The 16482-nt window shown below is 42.9% G+C and overlaps 1 protein-coding gene across 8 annotated transcripts in view; it reads right to left on the reverse strand.

Moving 5' to 3' along the window:
• Cdon (cell adhesion associated, oncogene regulated) overlaps nt 1–16482 on the reverse strand; it is an 87702-nt gene that overhangs the window by 49637 nt on the left and 21583 nt on the right. For all 8 annotated transcript variants that reach the window (XR_007588335.1, XR_007588337.1, XR_007588334.1 and 5 more), the window contains 6 exons: nt 7930–8062; nt 7267–7539; nt 5543–5689; nt 4575–4718; nt 3632–3922; nt 1627–1896 (listed from right to left, as the gene is read on the reverse strand). Coding sequence is in view for 4 of the 8 variants with exons in the window: in XM_050120026.1 (XP_049975983.1) it covers nt 1627–1896; nt 3632–3922; nt 4575–4718; nt 5543–5689; nt 7267–7539; nt 7930–8002 (1198 nt within the window). In the remaining 4 variants the exon portion in view is untranslated. The remainder of the gene's footprint in view (nt 1–1626; nt 1897–3631; nt 3923–4574; nt 4719–5542; nt 5690–7266; nt 7540–7929; nt 8063–16482) is intronic.

Consider the following 16482-nt stretch of genomic DNA (forward strand, 5'->3'; position numbering starts at 1 on the left):
GTTTTCTTTGGTAAGCACACAAGACTATAATAACCCTAAATTCCATGCTGGCCGTCTTCCTACAGGACATGATTGATTGTGCTGGCTAGTCTTACGTTAATTTGACACAAGCTAGAGTTATCTAAAAGGAAGGAACCTCAATTGAGAAAATGCCTCCAAAAGATCCAACTGTAAGGCATTTTTTTAACTAGTAATTGGTGAAGAGGGCCCAGCTCATTGGGGGGTGACACCAATGGGCTGGTGGTCCTGGTTCTATAAGAGGGTGGACTGAGCAAGCCATAGGGAGTAAGCAGCTCCCCTCCATGGCCTTTGCATCATGAGTATGAACCCATGATAATTATGAAGGGAAATTTGGTAATAGCATCTATTAAAATTTCCAACATATATGTGTGTATATATATATATATATATATATATATAGAGAGAGAGAGAGAGAGAGAGAGAGAGAGAGAGAGAGAGAGCGCCTTATTTTGCAAGCTCCCTTCTAGGAATTTCTTTTAGAGATACTCACTCATATGCAGAATAATTAAGACACTCATTACACCTCAAACAGCTATCAAGAAGATGCTAGTCAAATTACTGCAACTATAAAATGGAATAGTAAGGCAGCCAATTTTCTTAAAGAATAAAAATATGCTTTGATGTACCATGTGAGAAAAAATTCAAACTATAGGTGAAGTAAAACTTTTAAAGGAAAGAATTCTGCTGCTATTTATGTTTTTAAAAGTCAATAAAAACATACACACACACACACACACACACCTGTGGTATATAACTGCTTGCATATGCACATAGAAGGCTATTCAAGAAACTAATAAAACCAGTTGGTTCTAAAGAAAAGACTTTCTGACCGTTAGATGCTGGCAGGAATGGGGAGAGCAAGAGAGAGACTGTAGATTTTAACATATATCTTTATAAACTATGTAGAAACTGTTGAAATGAATGTCTCACAACAGTTTATTATTTAGAGCCTACAGGAACCCAAGAAATCACACATTCTACTTCATTTGAGCTAAATTTCCATCCTAGAAACAACTTTTTTTTTTCTTTTTCAAGACAGAGTTTCTGTGTAGCCCTGGCTGTCCTGGAACTCACTCTGGCCTTAAACTAACTCACCTGCCTCTTCCTCCCTATCTCTGGAAATAAAGGTGTGCACCACCACCTGGCAGAAACAACTTTTAAATTGTTTTTTATGTTTTTGGGTGTTTTGTCTGCATGTTTGTTGTGGTATCACTTGTGTGCCTGGTGCCCACATAGTCCAGAAGAGGGTAGTGGATCCTCTGAGGCTGGAGTTACTCATAGGGTGCTGATTGCTGGGTACTGAGTAGTACTGGGTGCTGAGAGCTGAGGGCTGGGTGCTGAGAGCTGAGCCTGGGCCCCGTTGGAAGGGCAGCTGTTAACCAATGAGCCATCTCTCTATCACAAAACAATTTTTTAAATGAACTTGATTAAATAAGACAGCTTTATCATGGAAATGCCAGTCTACCACTACAAAGATCATGGAAAATATGGTTCTTATATGGTAGTAGGATTATTTTCTTTCAATAACATAACCTCATTTCTAATTACTGAACAAGCCTACCTATGAAGGAAAATTGCTTGTGATTACACAACTTAAAAGCACACCTTGTTCAATTTGAAGTCTTCCAGTAGACTGCATGAATCCAATCCCATTGTCTGCTACACACTGATACAGCCCAGAGTCTTCCACGGTAACCCCGGTGATCTTCAGTCCGTTTCCTTCGGCTAGGTGCCGTGGGGAGGGGCGAATAGGCTGTGCGTTATGAAACCAGGTGCGGTTGGGGGCTGGGTTCCCGTGAACGTCACAGGTAAAATGCACAGTGGCCCCCAGAGACACTTTCTGATCCTGTAGTCCTTTAGAAATTGAAGCATGCTCTGTAAATAAAGCAGGCGTGTTTCACTACCACACAAGTCATGGAGCACCTGTCTGTAGCACTGAGTGTGAAATCCCTCTGTGTCCTTTATTGACATGCATTCCTCCATCTGGGTGGTCATCAAGAAACACTGAGAAATCCACTTTAACGTTCACCAGCAGAATAAGTATAGTGCTACTAAGTTAGAATCTTTTTTATATTGGCCCACCCACTTTATACCTCGTGTGCATGTGCACATGCGTGCACGAGGACACACACACACATTTCTACCCTGCTCGTCTCTTAACATTTAACATTACGTAATAGTTTCTCTAGATCATACACCAAACAGGAGACAACAAAGCTTTATTCAAAATGAGAATATTTTAAATGCATCAAATAATCTTTTTGTCTTAAGTTCTGTTGACGGGGCTGTTGCGGCCACCACTAAAGAGCAGCAGCCATGGCCCTGGGGTACCTCTGACTGTGGGTCTTAACAGGGGCCAAAATGGATGAAGAACATCAGCAAGCCAAGCCATAGCTGGTGCATCAGGGACCTCACCAAACACAACCAATTTGTAGGCCACATTATCCAGGACGTGTGTGGCATCCTGTTAGCTGCATGGCCATGACATTGCCCAAGGTCCCCAAGCCAAGGCTTTCAAGTTCATTCAGAAGAGGGTAGAAGTGCATATCCCCATAAAGAGGAAGCACTAAGTGGACTATATAAATCCATAAATTCTGTCTGCAGTCAATTCTACTTTGAGGCTATATGAATAACAGGCAAAATACTTTAGTTTCCACAGAGCTTTGTTCTGAGACAGCGCTGCCTCTATGTGCTGGCACTTGCCATGGAGACTAGGCCAGCTTCACAAAGATCTGCCTGTCACTGGCTCCAGTGCTGAGATTAAAGGTCCGAGCTGGGACTCCAGGCTTAAAGTCACTTCTTAGTCTCGAAAGTACGGCATTGCCCAACACTTTCAGTATCTGCCCCAAATAAGCAGTGATCGTATTAATCCAGTTCCGATTACCACTGGGTTTAGAGTTTTGGGGGGATTTTTTGTTTGGTTGTTTGGTCGGTTTTTCTGGCACTTGCAATCAAAGCCAAAGTCATGCATGTGTTAGGCTACTCTAACACTGAACTGTACACCCAGCCCCAGCACCAGTTTTTAAAGCTCACTTGCCATATTTATATTAATCCCAGTGTAACTAACCTACATCAGGTTATGAATATAAATCAAATGTAAAAAAAAAATTTACAAAAGTCCTATTTAACGAGACCAGTTCCTATTCATTTCTTTCTAGTTTTCAGAAGACTGTTTTGATGAAGGAAACATTTTCCAATGCTACAGAATAATGTGGCAGCTCCTGACAGCAATGGTTCTGAAATAAAGACTATCTACAGAAACGGGGAAAGATTTTATCAGCCAAACATAACAAAAAGGTAAGAAGTAAACAGCTGGATTTCTTTGTGAGGTGATACCTCTAGTCGGTTCCATCTTAGCTGCCGCTGAAGGACCACACACACACATGCACACACACGCACACACCCGTGCATGAACGCACACACACACACACACGCACATACACGCACACCAAGCTCTCCCCACGTTCCAACTACCGGTGTAGATATTTCTTAATATTCTGTGTCTCATTTTTAGCTCACAAATATCCTTCGAACATCCGTTAGACCAGGAAAATGATGTGACTTGAAATGAAGGGGCAGATACTCTGTATTGAATAAGTAAGACCCTTACCCAGAACATTGACCATGTAAGTGACGTGTTTAACATCTCCGGACTTGTTGCCCACCACACACGAATAGTTTCCCGAGTCTGCAGGGTCAATGCTAGCCGTGGCGAGATGAGAGTAAAGCCTCCTCCAGTTGCTTCCTGACAGAGCATCCTGCCCATCCTTCAGCCAATACACCTGTGAGGCCGGGACCCCGCTCACCACACACTCCAAGGTAACAGGGCTGTGAGGGAGGACAGACAATGCCTGAGAGAGCGCAGGGTGAAGAATGTGGAAACCGTCTGCTGAGGAAGCGCCTGGAAACGGAAGGGAACACAAAGCAGTATTAGAAATGACTATTAGAAACCCACCTTTTCCCTTAGCTGATCTATGAACACCCCGGGAAGCTGCTTCCATTTCCAACAAGTCCATGGGGGCTGGAGAGATGGCTCAGCAGCTAAGAGGACTTGTTATCTTTGCAGAGGACCCAGGGTCAGTTCTCAGCACACACATGGTGGCTCACAACCATCCATAAACCTAGTGCCAGGGAATCTGATATACCCCTTGGGCATCCGGCACACATGCGGTGCATACACATATATATGCAGGCAAAACTCTCATATGCATAAAATAAATAGATCTTTAATGAAATAAAAGCAAGTACAGTCCTGTTAAGGGCACTGGCTGCTTTTACAGAGGTCTCAGGTTCTATTCCTAGCACTCACATTAAGGTTTACAACTATCTATAACTTTATTTCCAGAGGATATGATGCCCTCTTCTGGCCTCTTGAAGACCAGGTATGCACATGGTGCACAGACATACATGAGGGAAAATACCCATACAATAATAATAATAAAATAAAACCAGTGTTGAAAAAACATGCTGAACTCTCTTTTACCAAGGCTTCCTGAGCCACACTTGGGAGGAATCTTCCTTCCCTAGCCACCAACATTCTCCCAGATACTTACGACTCACAAGGAGCTTCCGGCCAATGGGTTCGACTTTCAATTCACTGGTGACAGGATTATAAGCAGCACATTTGTATGATCCCTTATCCATCGAGGACACATTCAAAATCTGAAGATTTCCCGAGGGGAGGATTACGTAGTTCCCTGGGGAAGGTAGAGGGATGTAGACAGGGCTACAGATGCAGCTCAGTTTGTAGAACCCTTGCCTGGCACAAAGCTGGGCTCAACCCCAGCACCCATCATATAAAATCAGGCACAGTGGCACATGTCTATAATTCCAGCACAAGGGCGGTAGAGGAAGGGGGACCAGAAGGCCAAGGTCATCCTCACCTACAGAGCTCCAGGCTCTGCAGACCCCTACCACACACCTGGAACTAGCAGAGACTGCTGAGATTCACACAGAAGACTGGCAGCAAATGTGCAGCCAAAGAAGCATTATTACCCAAGAAAGGAAAGTCAAGCCCAACCGCGCTTATACAGCAAAACCTTCAGCAGACAGTCAGAGTCTGAAACACAAGAACGTCATTTGGACAAAGACGTAGTAAACACATCTTGACCTATGACCACCGCAGTGTCCAGTCACTGGCTACTCATCACGCTTCTCAGTAAATGCACACGGAGTAGCTATACTCCGCCAGCCATGGCCTGGCACACATGCCATAGCAATGAGGAAAGCAAAATCCCTGCATTAATGCATTTGACATTCCAATAGGCAGAACGAGGAGGCAGATAAAGGGGCGACTAACAAACAAGACATACCCAGCCTACACCAGGTGTGGTAAGCTCTACCAAAGAAAGGGGAAGAAAGTGACAGAGCATCTTGTCTATACACATCCATGTGGGCCATCTCCTCTAAGAAGTAGCGTTTAAATATGGCCCTAAGTGGTTGAGGAGCGAGCCTTTGGGGTCAGCCGTCTAATGTAACCACGTGCCCTGGCCTCTGAGAGCACATCCCCAACAGGACTCACCTGTGGAATACTTTAGCCACTTTCCCCGGATCTTATAGCGCACCTCGGCTTTGGGGTTGCTCTCTGGTACCCTACAGCCAACGAAACCCGTATTCTTCTCTTCTGCAGTAATAACATGCATTGTTGACGGATCAAAGTCACCAAGAGCTAAAATAAACAAGGAAACAAAGGAATGTAAAATAATTTAAAGGAAACTTAAAACTTAGAAACAGAGAATGGCCTTTTGTGGCAACTGATACCAGGTCCCAAAATAGCAGGAATAGAAGGATCTTTTGTTGTTGTTGTTGTTGTTGTCGTTTTGTTTTAAACAGGGTTTCTGTGTAGCTCTGACCTGGAACTGCTTTGGTATATCAGGCTGGCCTCAAACTCACAGAATCTGCCTGTGCTGGGATTAATCCCAGATGTCTGTGTACCTCTGCCTCCTGAGCTCTTGGACTAAAAGTATGCACCACCACGCTTTTAACCAAAAAAAATTTTACTTTTTGACAGGTCTCATTATACATTATGCAGCTGAAGCTAGCCTTGAACTTGTGATCCTCCTGCCTCAGTCTCCCAGTTGCTAGGATTACAGGTGTGCACCACCACACGCAGCAATGAGAGTTTCTCATCTGAGAAAGGAGCTGCAGCAGAGGTGAGTGGTTGAGGGATGCAGCTAAGTCAGGTCACACAGGTTTTCCCTTCAGGGAACTGTAAGGCAAACAAACTGACCCAAAACACCAGAGAGAACTGCAAAGCACACTTACTCCCACTCTGTCAAGATGAATTCTTCCCCATCCAGAGGGGTCTTCATCAAAACTCACTTTCCCTGCAATAAAGCGGCTTCTGGGAATGAACCCAGGACATTATAAAACACGGCAGCCCACTGAGCCTGGAAGCATCGGCTCGGTATTGATTCCTTTCAGTTTAGACAGTTCCCTGTGGACTGAGCAGGGCCTTTATTATCCCCACCGCCCAAGGACGCCAGCTGCCGGCCTCCAGGAAATCAACCCTCCAGTGTGTGTCTTGGAACTGTGCATGGGTCACAGCTCTACAAAAACATTTACTCTTCTCAGTTATGACAAACTCTCTACTCCAGGGGAATCCAGATTTGTTCTGTAAATAGGGGTGCCCTCACAAAGCCGTTTTCCATTACTGGAAGCCATCGCCATTTGAAAGGCAGATGGCTCAAACTTACCAGGGAAAACCACGCATTCCAGATTTTCCATGAGTTCAATTCCTCACGTTCCTTTCTCTACAGTCAGTTTCCCCTCTCCCCCACCCAGCTTCTTTAGCCTGGCTTCAATTACATAAATTAAAATCCACTGGTAATCAAGGGAAATAAAACAATTAAATGTGAAAGAAACATTGAGGACTGCATGAAATAAATGAGTGTCAAAAGTCGACTATTTTTTTTTTTTGGCCTGTACTGATATTAAGGACTTTAAAATAGATTCACAAGGATATTGCCCATAATTCACAATAGAAAACTGCCCTGTGCTAATTTTTAAAACAAAAATCACTTCCACACTATTACTAGAGATTAAGGAACAAGGCTGGGCTACAGAGGTTCCAGCATCTTTCCCCAACTATTCAAAGTCAAAAGGTGGTTAGGATAAGAGCTCTCAGACCCCTACATGTATGGCATCGGTGCCCAAGGTTTTCCCACTATGGAAATTGTGAGAACAAAGAGAAAACCCATAGATTTCAAGACAAATAACAGGTAACAAGGTTCACTGTAAACTCACCTGCAGTGGACACTGTTGCAGGGCCACTAACAATAGCACCAATGCTGTTGTTGGCAATGCACCGGTAGCAACCAGAAAGGGAAGGGTTAAGAGACAGAATTGTCAAAGTCCCCCGATGAATCTTAATCTGTTCCGTGTTTCTGTCCAATTGTTTCCCATTGTGCAACCATGAGATGCGGGCAGTAACTGGTTTAGCCGAACAATGTAGGACCACGGGTCTACCAAGCTTCTGGACCGCAGAGAGTGGTTCAGAAATAAAATAAGGTGCCAAATCTGCAAGGGAACATTCCCGTGTGCAAAAGAAGAAAGAAGGAGAAAGGGGGAGAAAGCAGAACAAGAAAGTATATTAAATACATTTCAGCTGAGTCTGTAACTAAAGCCATCTCTTATCTCTATATGTGGTACAGAGTTCTTAATGCTTATTAAAAAATCATAAGCCCATCTTAATCTCAAACTCACAGAGATCCTTCTGCCTCTGCCTTCCAAGTGCTGGGATTAAAGGTGTGCCACTATGCCAGGCCCCTACAGTACTCTCAATACGTAATAAATGCTACACAATGATTACACATTACTATACATATATATCCACCATCACATAAGTATAAAGCCAAAAGATTGAGCTGAAAAAAGACTTCACCCAAAGCCCCATCATTCTCCTCTTACCTGAACTCACAGAAGAACACAGAATCACAAGAACATACAGCAGTGTCCATAAGGGTCTGAGGTCTGGATGCATAGCGCCCAATTACAGAAGTATGCAGGGATGACTTCCAGAGAAAGCCCAGGCCTCAGCTCACTGGAAAACATGAAGACAGACAATCTAACCACAAGAACCACTAACATCTTTAAAGTGAACCCTTTATCTTAGACCCTTCATGATCCATGTCTTCTCAGCCCACACACATATCTGGACACTAAACTAGGGTTAGAAGCTCTGCTCTTCCTTCCAAGGGACTAGGATACTTTTTACTAGGGACGACTCAGAACTGATGGATAACACACTGGAGTGGGTCAAGATGGAAGATGAAGCGCCATCGGGAGACAGATGAGGGCATGGTGGGTTGTGGGCTGTGACAATGACAAGTGGATTCAGGACAGTCTGAAGCAGAGCCAACGAAAGCAAAAGCAAGGAGATGAAGTATGAGTGAGTTGCAGGTACGTCCAGGATAACGCTTGGGTTTGGGTGTAAAAGAGGAAAGAATTGCCCATTTACTAAAGAAGAAAAATCCAGAGAAGGGGATTCAAAGTGAGGAAGGAGAGAGTCTACTGGATATCCAGCTGCTCCCAGGAGGTCCAGAGTTGCTTAAATGAGTCTGGAGTCATAGGGAAAAGTTAGAGCTGAGAATGTAGATTTCAGATGTAAGAAAGTCAGGCACGAGCTCAGACTTTTCTATGAAATATATACTTAGAGCACAAGACATGCCCACCAAGGACCTTGGAGCAGTGGGAGTGCAAAGCAATGAAAGAGATGGAATCCAGGAGAAAACTCTTTCCAGTCATGGCTGTCTTAAACCAGGTGAGAAGCAGAGCAAGTCCAGCTGCCATCCGAACGGCACAATACAGACGGCTCATAACACTGACAAGAGTAGGTCAGCAGAGAAAGGCTAACTTAGCGGGAACCATAAGGGAGCAGGCAACAATGGGGAAAGAGGAGAAAGACTTCCCAAGTTTTGCCATGCAGCAGAAAAACAGGAAGAAAATGGCGGCAGACAAATGAACAATTCTGACAGACGCCACCCGAGGGAAGGGATGCTTCTGGCTTGTGTTGCTTTTCTTCTCCCTTTCTTTTCCTTCTCTTAACTTACCTTTCCTTTCCTTTCCTTTCCTTTCGGCTGGAGACAGTACAGTACACTTAGAAAACGTTTAAGAAATCCATAAACTTCAGGACTGGCAAGGACATGGAGACAAATCACCATGCATGTGATGGGTGGAGGAAGAACTAATGAGTTCTTTTTGGAGACAATATATATGTATGTATGTATGCATATGTGTGTATGTATGTATGCATTATCATTTATTTATGCAACAAATATTTTTGATTATTTATTATGTAGCAGATACCATCCTAAGGGCTAGACATAGGGCCGTTTCCATTACAAAAATAAAAATAAATAATACAGACATAAATTTAAACTTTACATTCTAATAGGAGGAGTGGACAATGAACAAGATAAATAAGTTTTGAAATGTCTGTGCATCCTCCAGATATGGCTAAGTTCCTACTTTGCTCTCACTTTTCCATGTAACATTCTGTTTCCTCCTTAAAAGCAAGCATATTCAATAATATAAAATTCTACTTTCTAGGAACACTATAATGTCCCTTAAATCAAAAGTACTACTTTAATATAACAAAATACCCATATGTGCAATTATAGTTAATAAAAACTGATTTCTGAACAATTCTAGCTATATTATTTGTTCCTTCATTTAGTCACTCGTGCATCTAATTTTAAAATCGGCATAAATCTATAAACGTCTCCCCCACACACACACCATGCTAGGTATGATGCTGGGCAAGGTTATCAGTAACCACTGCAGATCCTGCTCTGCGTCCCTGCTTGGCCGGGGTTGTAAACAGAGTCTGAGTACAACAAGACAGAATGACCAGCTACATTAACAACCCATTAGGAATACAAAGCAAAGCGCTGAGGCTTATGGAGTCGGTGTCTCCATGCGCTCCTCTCTGTTTCTCCTGCTCCAGAGTCTGGAAGCTTACAAACCTAAGCTTGTCTAGATCTCTAGCACACTCATTGGCAGGAGGGGTCAGTGATGTGGAAACCTTTGGTTTCATTTGAATTCTCCTAGTTTACAGCTAAGGACAGACACAGCAGCAGTATGAAAGCAAAGTAAACATTCATAAGACTTGGTAACAGGAGACACTTTCGGAGCAAATGTGCACACGGAGGGTGGCTTCTTCCTTTTGTCACATCTTTCTCCGACCATTTATTTATTAGAAGGCAGCAGCGTGGATTTTACAATGAACTTTAACCCTCACTCACGACCTAATTTACAGCTGCTCTTTGAAGTTTCACAGCTCATTATTTCTACCTAAACACGACCACACAGAAGTCTCCCTGATAGAGTCTACACTTCAGACAGGCTCTCAGTGTGCGCTCAGGGCTAGCTCTAACTACGTAATCCAGGCTAGCCTCAAACTTGCAGTGATCCTCTGTATCTACCTCCTTGGCGCTGGGATTACAGGCAAAATCTCAGTTGATCTTAGAAGTTAGAAAGAAGCTATGACCATAAGAGGCACTTACTAAACATCAGTGGGCTTGACTTCTGTGTACACACAGCTCAGTGGTACAGGACTATGGTGGTGATGTCATCTATGGGTCCGGTGAATTATTCTCTGCAGCAATGGATTCTCACAACCTCATCACTACACGTGTTTGTGTGCATTGCACACACACATGTATAATCTAACTAAATTACCCTTTCTGGATAGTTATTTTAATATAAAATGTACATGTGTATATACACGTATATATCCCAAGAGTACATGTGCACATACATCTCGTGTAGGAACGAATTTCATCCATAAAATGTTTAGATACTCTTTTAATTATGTGTCCTGAGGTTATATTCTTGGAAGCAGAATTCCCACATCCAGGATAGAAACATTTTAAGGATTTTTACATACATATATATCATCAAGGCGGTGTCTAAGAAGCCACAGTACAGCACCATTTCCAAAACCACCATCAGCACAGGAAGGTGACTCCTCCCTCCGTTTAAGGTGCAGATCCATGTACTATGTAAGCCAAATGTGAATATGAAAAATAAGTGCTCCACTCACTAAAGAACCTGACATTCCAGCCACATTAGTCACACTGTTTACCTTTGACCTTCCAGTGACAAAAAGATCATGGTATAAAAATCTGATTTTTACCCTAAATCCATCAAAAAGGAAGATAAAGAGTCACTGTAGTTACTGTGTGGTTTTAATTCATAACATGTATTATTCCTCTAAAAATAAATTTATATGCAAAAATTATCTGTTGGCATTTAAAATGTTAAACTTCTGTTCAAGAATATATTCTTAGGCTGGAGAGATGGCTCAGTGGTCAAGAGCACTGTTGCTCTTCCAGAGGACCCAGGTTCAATCCTCAGCACCCACATCCTCAGCACCCACATGGCAGCTCACACCTGTCTATAACTGTCCCAGGGTTTTTGACACACTAATACAGACATACACGCAGGCAAAACACCAATGAACATAAGAAAAAATAAAATTTTATAGACTTACATACCTATATAGACATATTTGTACATATACATGTATGTGTGTGTGTGTATATATATATAGCCTCCCTCCCATAGTGCATTTTTTTAGTCTATCCACCATATATGCATATACAATAGAAGTACACACACACTTATTTTCCTAACTTAGGGAGGTAGTAAACTAAACTAGGCTCAATTAATTAGGCAGCCGACACACACACACATACACACACATACATGCAGAGATACATGCACACCCGCCAAGGCTCCTCTAACTCACTGGTCTCAGAAGGAACTGATGGACCATGAAAAAGCCCTTCTATTGCTTTCCTATGTTCAGGGAGTTCTTTCCAGTGTAATCACGTCCTTCCACTGCAATCCTGAAGAGACGCTTCCCAGTCACTGTGCTCCCAGGAAGGGCTCTGGTGGTGCGGATGCTCCCACAGACAGCAGAGTGCCAGGAAGAGGGAAAGCAGCTACAAGAAACAGGCCCATCTGTCCACAAATCAGGTTGACTCTTTCCTCCATACTGAAGAAAGCCGTAATGCCATCTGGCAAAGTTCTGCTCCTTGAGTCTCGAGGTTCAAAGAAGAGCTGCTATTTCCTAAGTAATCAAGATTGAAGCCTCTCCCTTCCCTGCACAGGTAATTTGTGTGTACCACACTTTCTGTGCCGTGCTGGGCTCAGCAGAGGTTCTGCTGGCAGCGGGAGGCTGGAGGTATGCCTGTCTTAGCTCGGAAAGGAAACACTTCCCTAACGTTTGCTTAACTCATTGTTCGGGTTGTGAACTTACTGCTTTTATAACCCCTCTTCAGCACGCTGCCAGAACAGTCCTTTGGGGAAAGCCCTTCCTGAGTTTTTAGGTTTGATTTCTTTGTTTTTGAAGCATCTTTTTTGCTTTCCTAAGGCTGATCAAGGCTCTCTTTCTGAATTACACCCCTCCCCAACCCTCCCTGCCTCCCATCCTCTAACTGTGAACAAAAACTTGGCTCTGGGATCAGTATAGTTCTTCAAAATAGGAAAAGTTTTCAGCTAGTTTGCATTTTAAAGGGATCCTCTTCTTCATGAAAAGTAATCTTTAAAAAAGAGAACTGATTCCCATTTTCAATCAATTTCAAAATGTACCATTTAGCAACTGTTGAGAAAGAAATATTTTTCTGCAGAAACTAAAACCTAGGATATGCTTACAGAAAAAAACTTGGTTATGTGGTGTAAGATTAATCTAGTACAGTTACAATCATGGAAGTCTTGACAGAAGACATTTAAAAAATAAAAACAAACAAAAAGAGCACATTTAAACTGCCAGAATATTAATCATATACAACTTTGAGTCTCCTGTCAAGTCTTTCTTCATTCAAAATACTTAAATAGTTTAGTGAAGACACTAACATCATTTCCTGTGAATCCTTCCTTCTCTTGCAGCAGCATCCTTTGAACTGTCAACACACAGGACGTCTTTGAGTGAGATATTCTGAGAAGCAAAGATGAGGAAGGAGTAAGCCCTGAACTGAAGCAAATAGCAGCTCAACTAAGAAAAATGAACATGGACACAACCCCAGCAAGCAAAAGGTATTTGAAAGTTCAAAGCACAGGAATGTACTTTTCACTCAGCAGATCCTGGATGCATGCTTACTGTTGCCAGGTGCTAGGCTACTGAGGACAATATGGTGTCTTCCCTGTGGGCTTGGGATGGTCAGATGAGGGATGATGGTGCAGAAGCAATTACAATGCTAACTTCTATAACAGCACTGTCCAAAGAGCCACTTTCTGTCAGAGCGGCTATTCAACATCTTTTACACTTGGTGGATGACTTCTTTCTATGCAGTACAACTTTTCAGAGGTTAAAGAAAAACCTTCAGAAAGATGTGTCTTGGTTCTAAAGATACAATCACCAGTTATGATTCATTTAGTCAGAAGCGTCATACTAAAAAAATTGAATTGCATGTTGATTAGATAGTTCCCAAAACAGGGGACTTTGTGGACAAATGACAAGTAGAAAGGCAGTAAGGATGTTGTCCTAATCTGTCTAAAGCCATGGCCCCATTTCCAAGGGTGAGGAAATGTTCATACTTCATTTTTATTTTGTTGTAGTCTTTTTTTCCCCTGCCAGAACTTTAAGTGCACTTTGAAAACAAGACAACTAAGAGTCATTACAAAAAAAAAAGAAAGAAAAAAAACTTTCAAAGAACCTCTTCTTGGTTCCTGTTGTCTATTGCCTCTAGAAATCTGTTTTGTTTTCGTTGCTCAACAGGTATTTTTTCTTATGTACAAAAGCTGGCTTGTACTGACTGGAGTCTAACCTAACGTTTCCACCACAATCAATAAAGATCACTTTCACTTAGTGACTGAGTTTTCAGAGAGTAAAGCAGTTACATGTGGAAGACAATGGTGAGCAACGGAATCAATATGTACAAGTCAAGGAAGGACTTATTTCACCTAGACCTGGGGGCTGAGATTTCTCAGCGGAGGAGGAGAATTACTGCAAGTTCAAAGCCAGCCTAGGCTACATATATGTAAGGAGACTCTGTCTCTTCACAGAAAGAAAAGATACATAAATGAAATCAAATTAATAAATCAGAGAATGCAAGGAGAAAATGGTAAGGGAGGGAGAAGGAATGGAAGAGACAGCTATTAGAAAGGACGGACAGTGTGTATAAAATCTGTAGAATCTACATATAGAGTAAGGAAGTACATGGACTGGAGTACAATAATATATATAATCACATTAAGGTATTCGGCTTTTATCCTGAGAGAAGGACTGTTTTCTACAGGAGAGGGCAAGCTCAGACCTGCACCTCTGCAAAGCCATTGGCACTGGAATGTGGAGAAAGGCTGAAGACCAGAAAGAGGAGGCTGCTGTGCAAGAAAGGAACTCGCACTAGAGAAACTGTCAGAAATTTTAAAGATTTGAAATCCCCAAGGCCTGACATATTTAAGTGATGCAAACGGCAGGACTGATGGGATGCAGTCCACAGTGCTCAGGTCTGGGAGAGAACGCACCGCTCAGACATCACCGGAACCCATTTGTCTAACCACTTCCTGTTTCCTGGCTGCTCTGATAGTCAAGGAACTGAAGTAACTGTCTATATTTCTGACTAAGACAAGTGACCGTGTCGTCTGCACTTTCTCAGACAGGAAATCCATGAGAAACAGCAGGCCTTTGTGCGTTCTGTCTGGAAGGTGCGCGGGGAACCGGGTACCTGTAAAGATGCTGAGTCCGACGGAAGTGGGAGGAAAAAGAGAGCGGATGGCCCTGCAGGACGGGATTTGTGGAGGCCAACAGCTAACAGAACTGCTGGCCCCACAGAGGAGGGTACCCCAGGCTGAATCCTGAAAAGGCACCTCATTTGTAGAAGCAGGAACTCCCCACTCAAAACTACGGATCCCAACAAAGCTACTGCTGGGAGAACCTAAAAAGGGAGGCAGAACCCATTATCCAGGGATGAGACGGAACAGGCTTGATGGAAAACTCAGTCCTGAAACAACACTAATCAATCTCAATCCCCCAGTCCAGTCTCTAATGTACTTTTCAAAGGTGCCATGAGCTAGGTAATCAAATACGTCCCACACCCCCAGACTGTCACTCCTTCATAATTACTAAGGCTTTCATGGATGAGTCTCCTTGCTGTGTGCACGGGGGCTCCCAAAATGAGAGAAGAGCTGGCATTCATCTTTCAGTAATTTCACAGGAGGAACTGCAAGAGGGTGAGGCAAGAAGCAGCAAAGAGCGTACCATCACTATGAGCCACAACAGATATATTATCTAACGGTCTGCCATTCTGGCTCGGGGGATGCACTGACAAACTAAAGCATCTCTTAAAACAGCCATGTGCATGTGACAATGACATATTTATCCTCTGACCTGCTGCGTAGCCTGGAGATTGAGAGAAGGAATCTGTTGGTCTCAAGCTATTGGACTCCCAAGTCCTGCTCCTTTCACTAAGGAAGCCCTCCCAGTGTAAAATACAGACAGAGTCCTTTGTGCGTACTTATTAATAACCTTGCCATCATTCAGGTCAAACTCCTTCTGCAAGGCTGGCACCCACAGATTTTCCAACCTTCCCCCCACCTCCCCATGTTTCAGTAGAACCAGCCAAACATACACACGACCCTGCTGCCTTTCACTGATGACCAGCAAGAGCGGAGGAAGAAAATGGAAATGATGTGGGTGTTGTGGCACCAAAAAGGCCAAATGAGCAAAGAAATAATCAACTCCACATGAGCCACTCCAGGACTGACACAATAGAAAGGGCCTAGGACTAACCCCAGAAAAGGTCACAGGGATCAAGGGTCACAAGAAAAAAAAGGCAACAGCCAGGGGCTGCCAGCTGCAACAGGCATCAATGTGGTCCTAATTAGACACCAGAAGAAGCTCTGAGTGCAGGGTGAGGAGCTATTCACAATATTTGTGTGCTTTTTAAAAAAGTCACATCAAGAGTTCCTTGCCACTCTTCCTAACAGACGACTTATTCCTGCTCTTGAGCAAAGAAAACCAAAAATCGCGGAGACCAGATAATTCTGGCAACCACCAGGAATTGTTCAGGAGGGTTATGAACATTTAAGAGCATAGCTGTATGCAAATCATGAAACACAAAAAAAATCTTGGGAAAGATTACTATAAAGATAAAATACAGCAAATCTCAAGGAATTACTGAGCAATACTACAGAGTCAACACTTGCCACAAATGCACCACTCCGTGGATTTGGGTTTATTGTTGGCAGTGGCTTCGTGGGAAAAAATAACAGAATTATGGTAACCACAAAACAAATGCTCAAAGAGAAGATTTTTGTTTTTTTTTAAGTTCGCTAAAAACTAGCTAACCTAGAACAGACTGGTGTTGTAATGATGCCATCAGACACTTGGCTAGCTCTCCTTGGTGGGGGATGAGAAGGAGGAACATGGAAAGAGTTGAAAAAGAAGTGGTTAGGTAATATTATTAATACTGCTGTTTAAAGTGCAGAGCTTCACTGAGACCAAACGATGCAGTG

Source organism: Alexandromys fortis, unplaced genomic scaffold (assembly GCF_014885135.2).
Source record: "Alexandromys fortis isolate MF-2015 unplaced genomic scaffold, M_Fortis_MF-2015_v1.1 scaffold_168, whole genome shotgun sequence".
In the NCBI taxonomy this organism is placed as follows: Eukaryota; Metazoa; Chordata; class Mammalia; order Rodentia; family Cricetidae; genus Alexandromys; species Alexandromys fortis.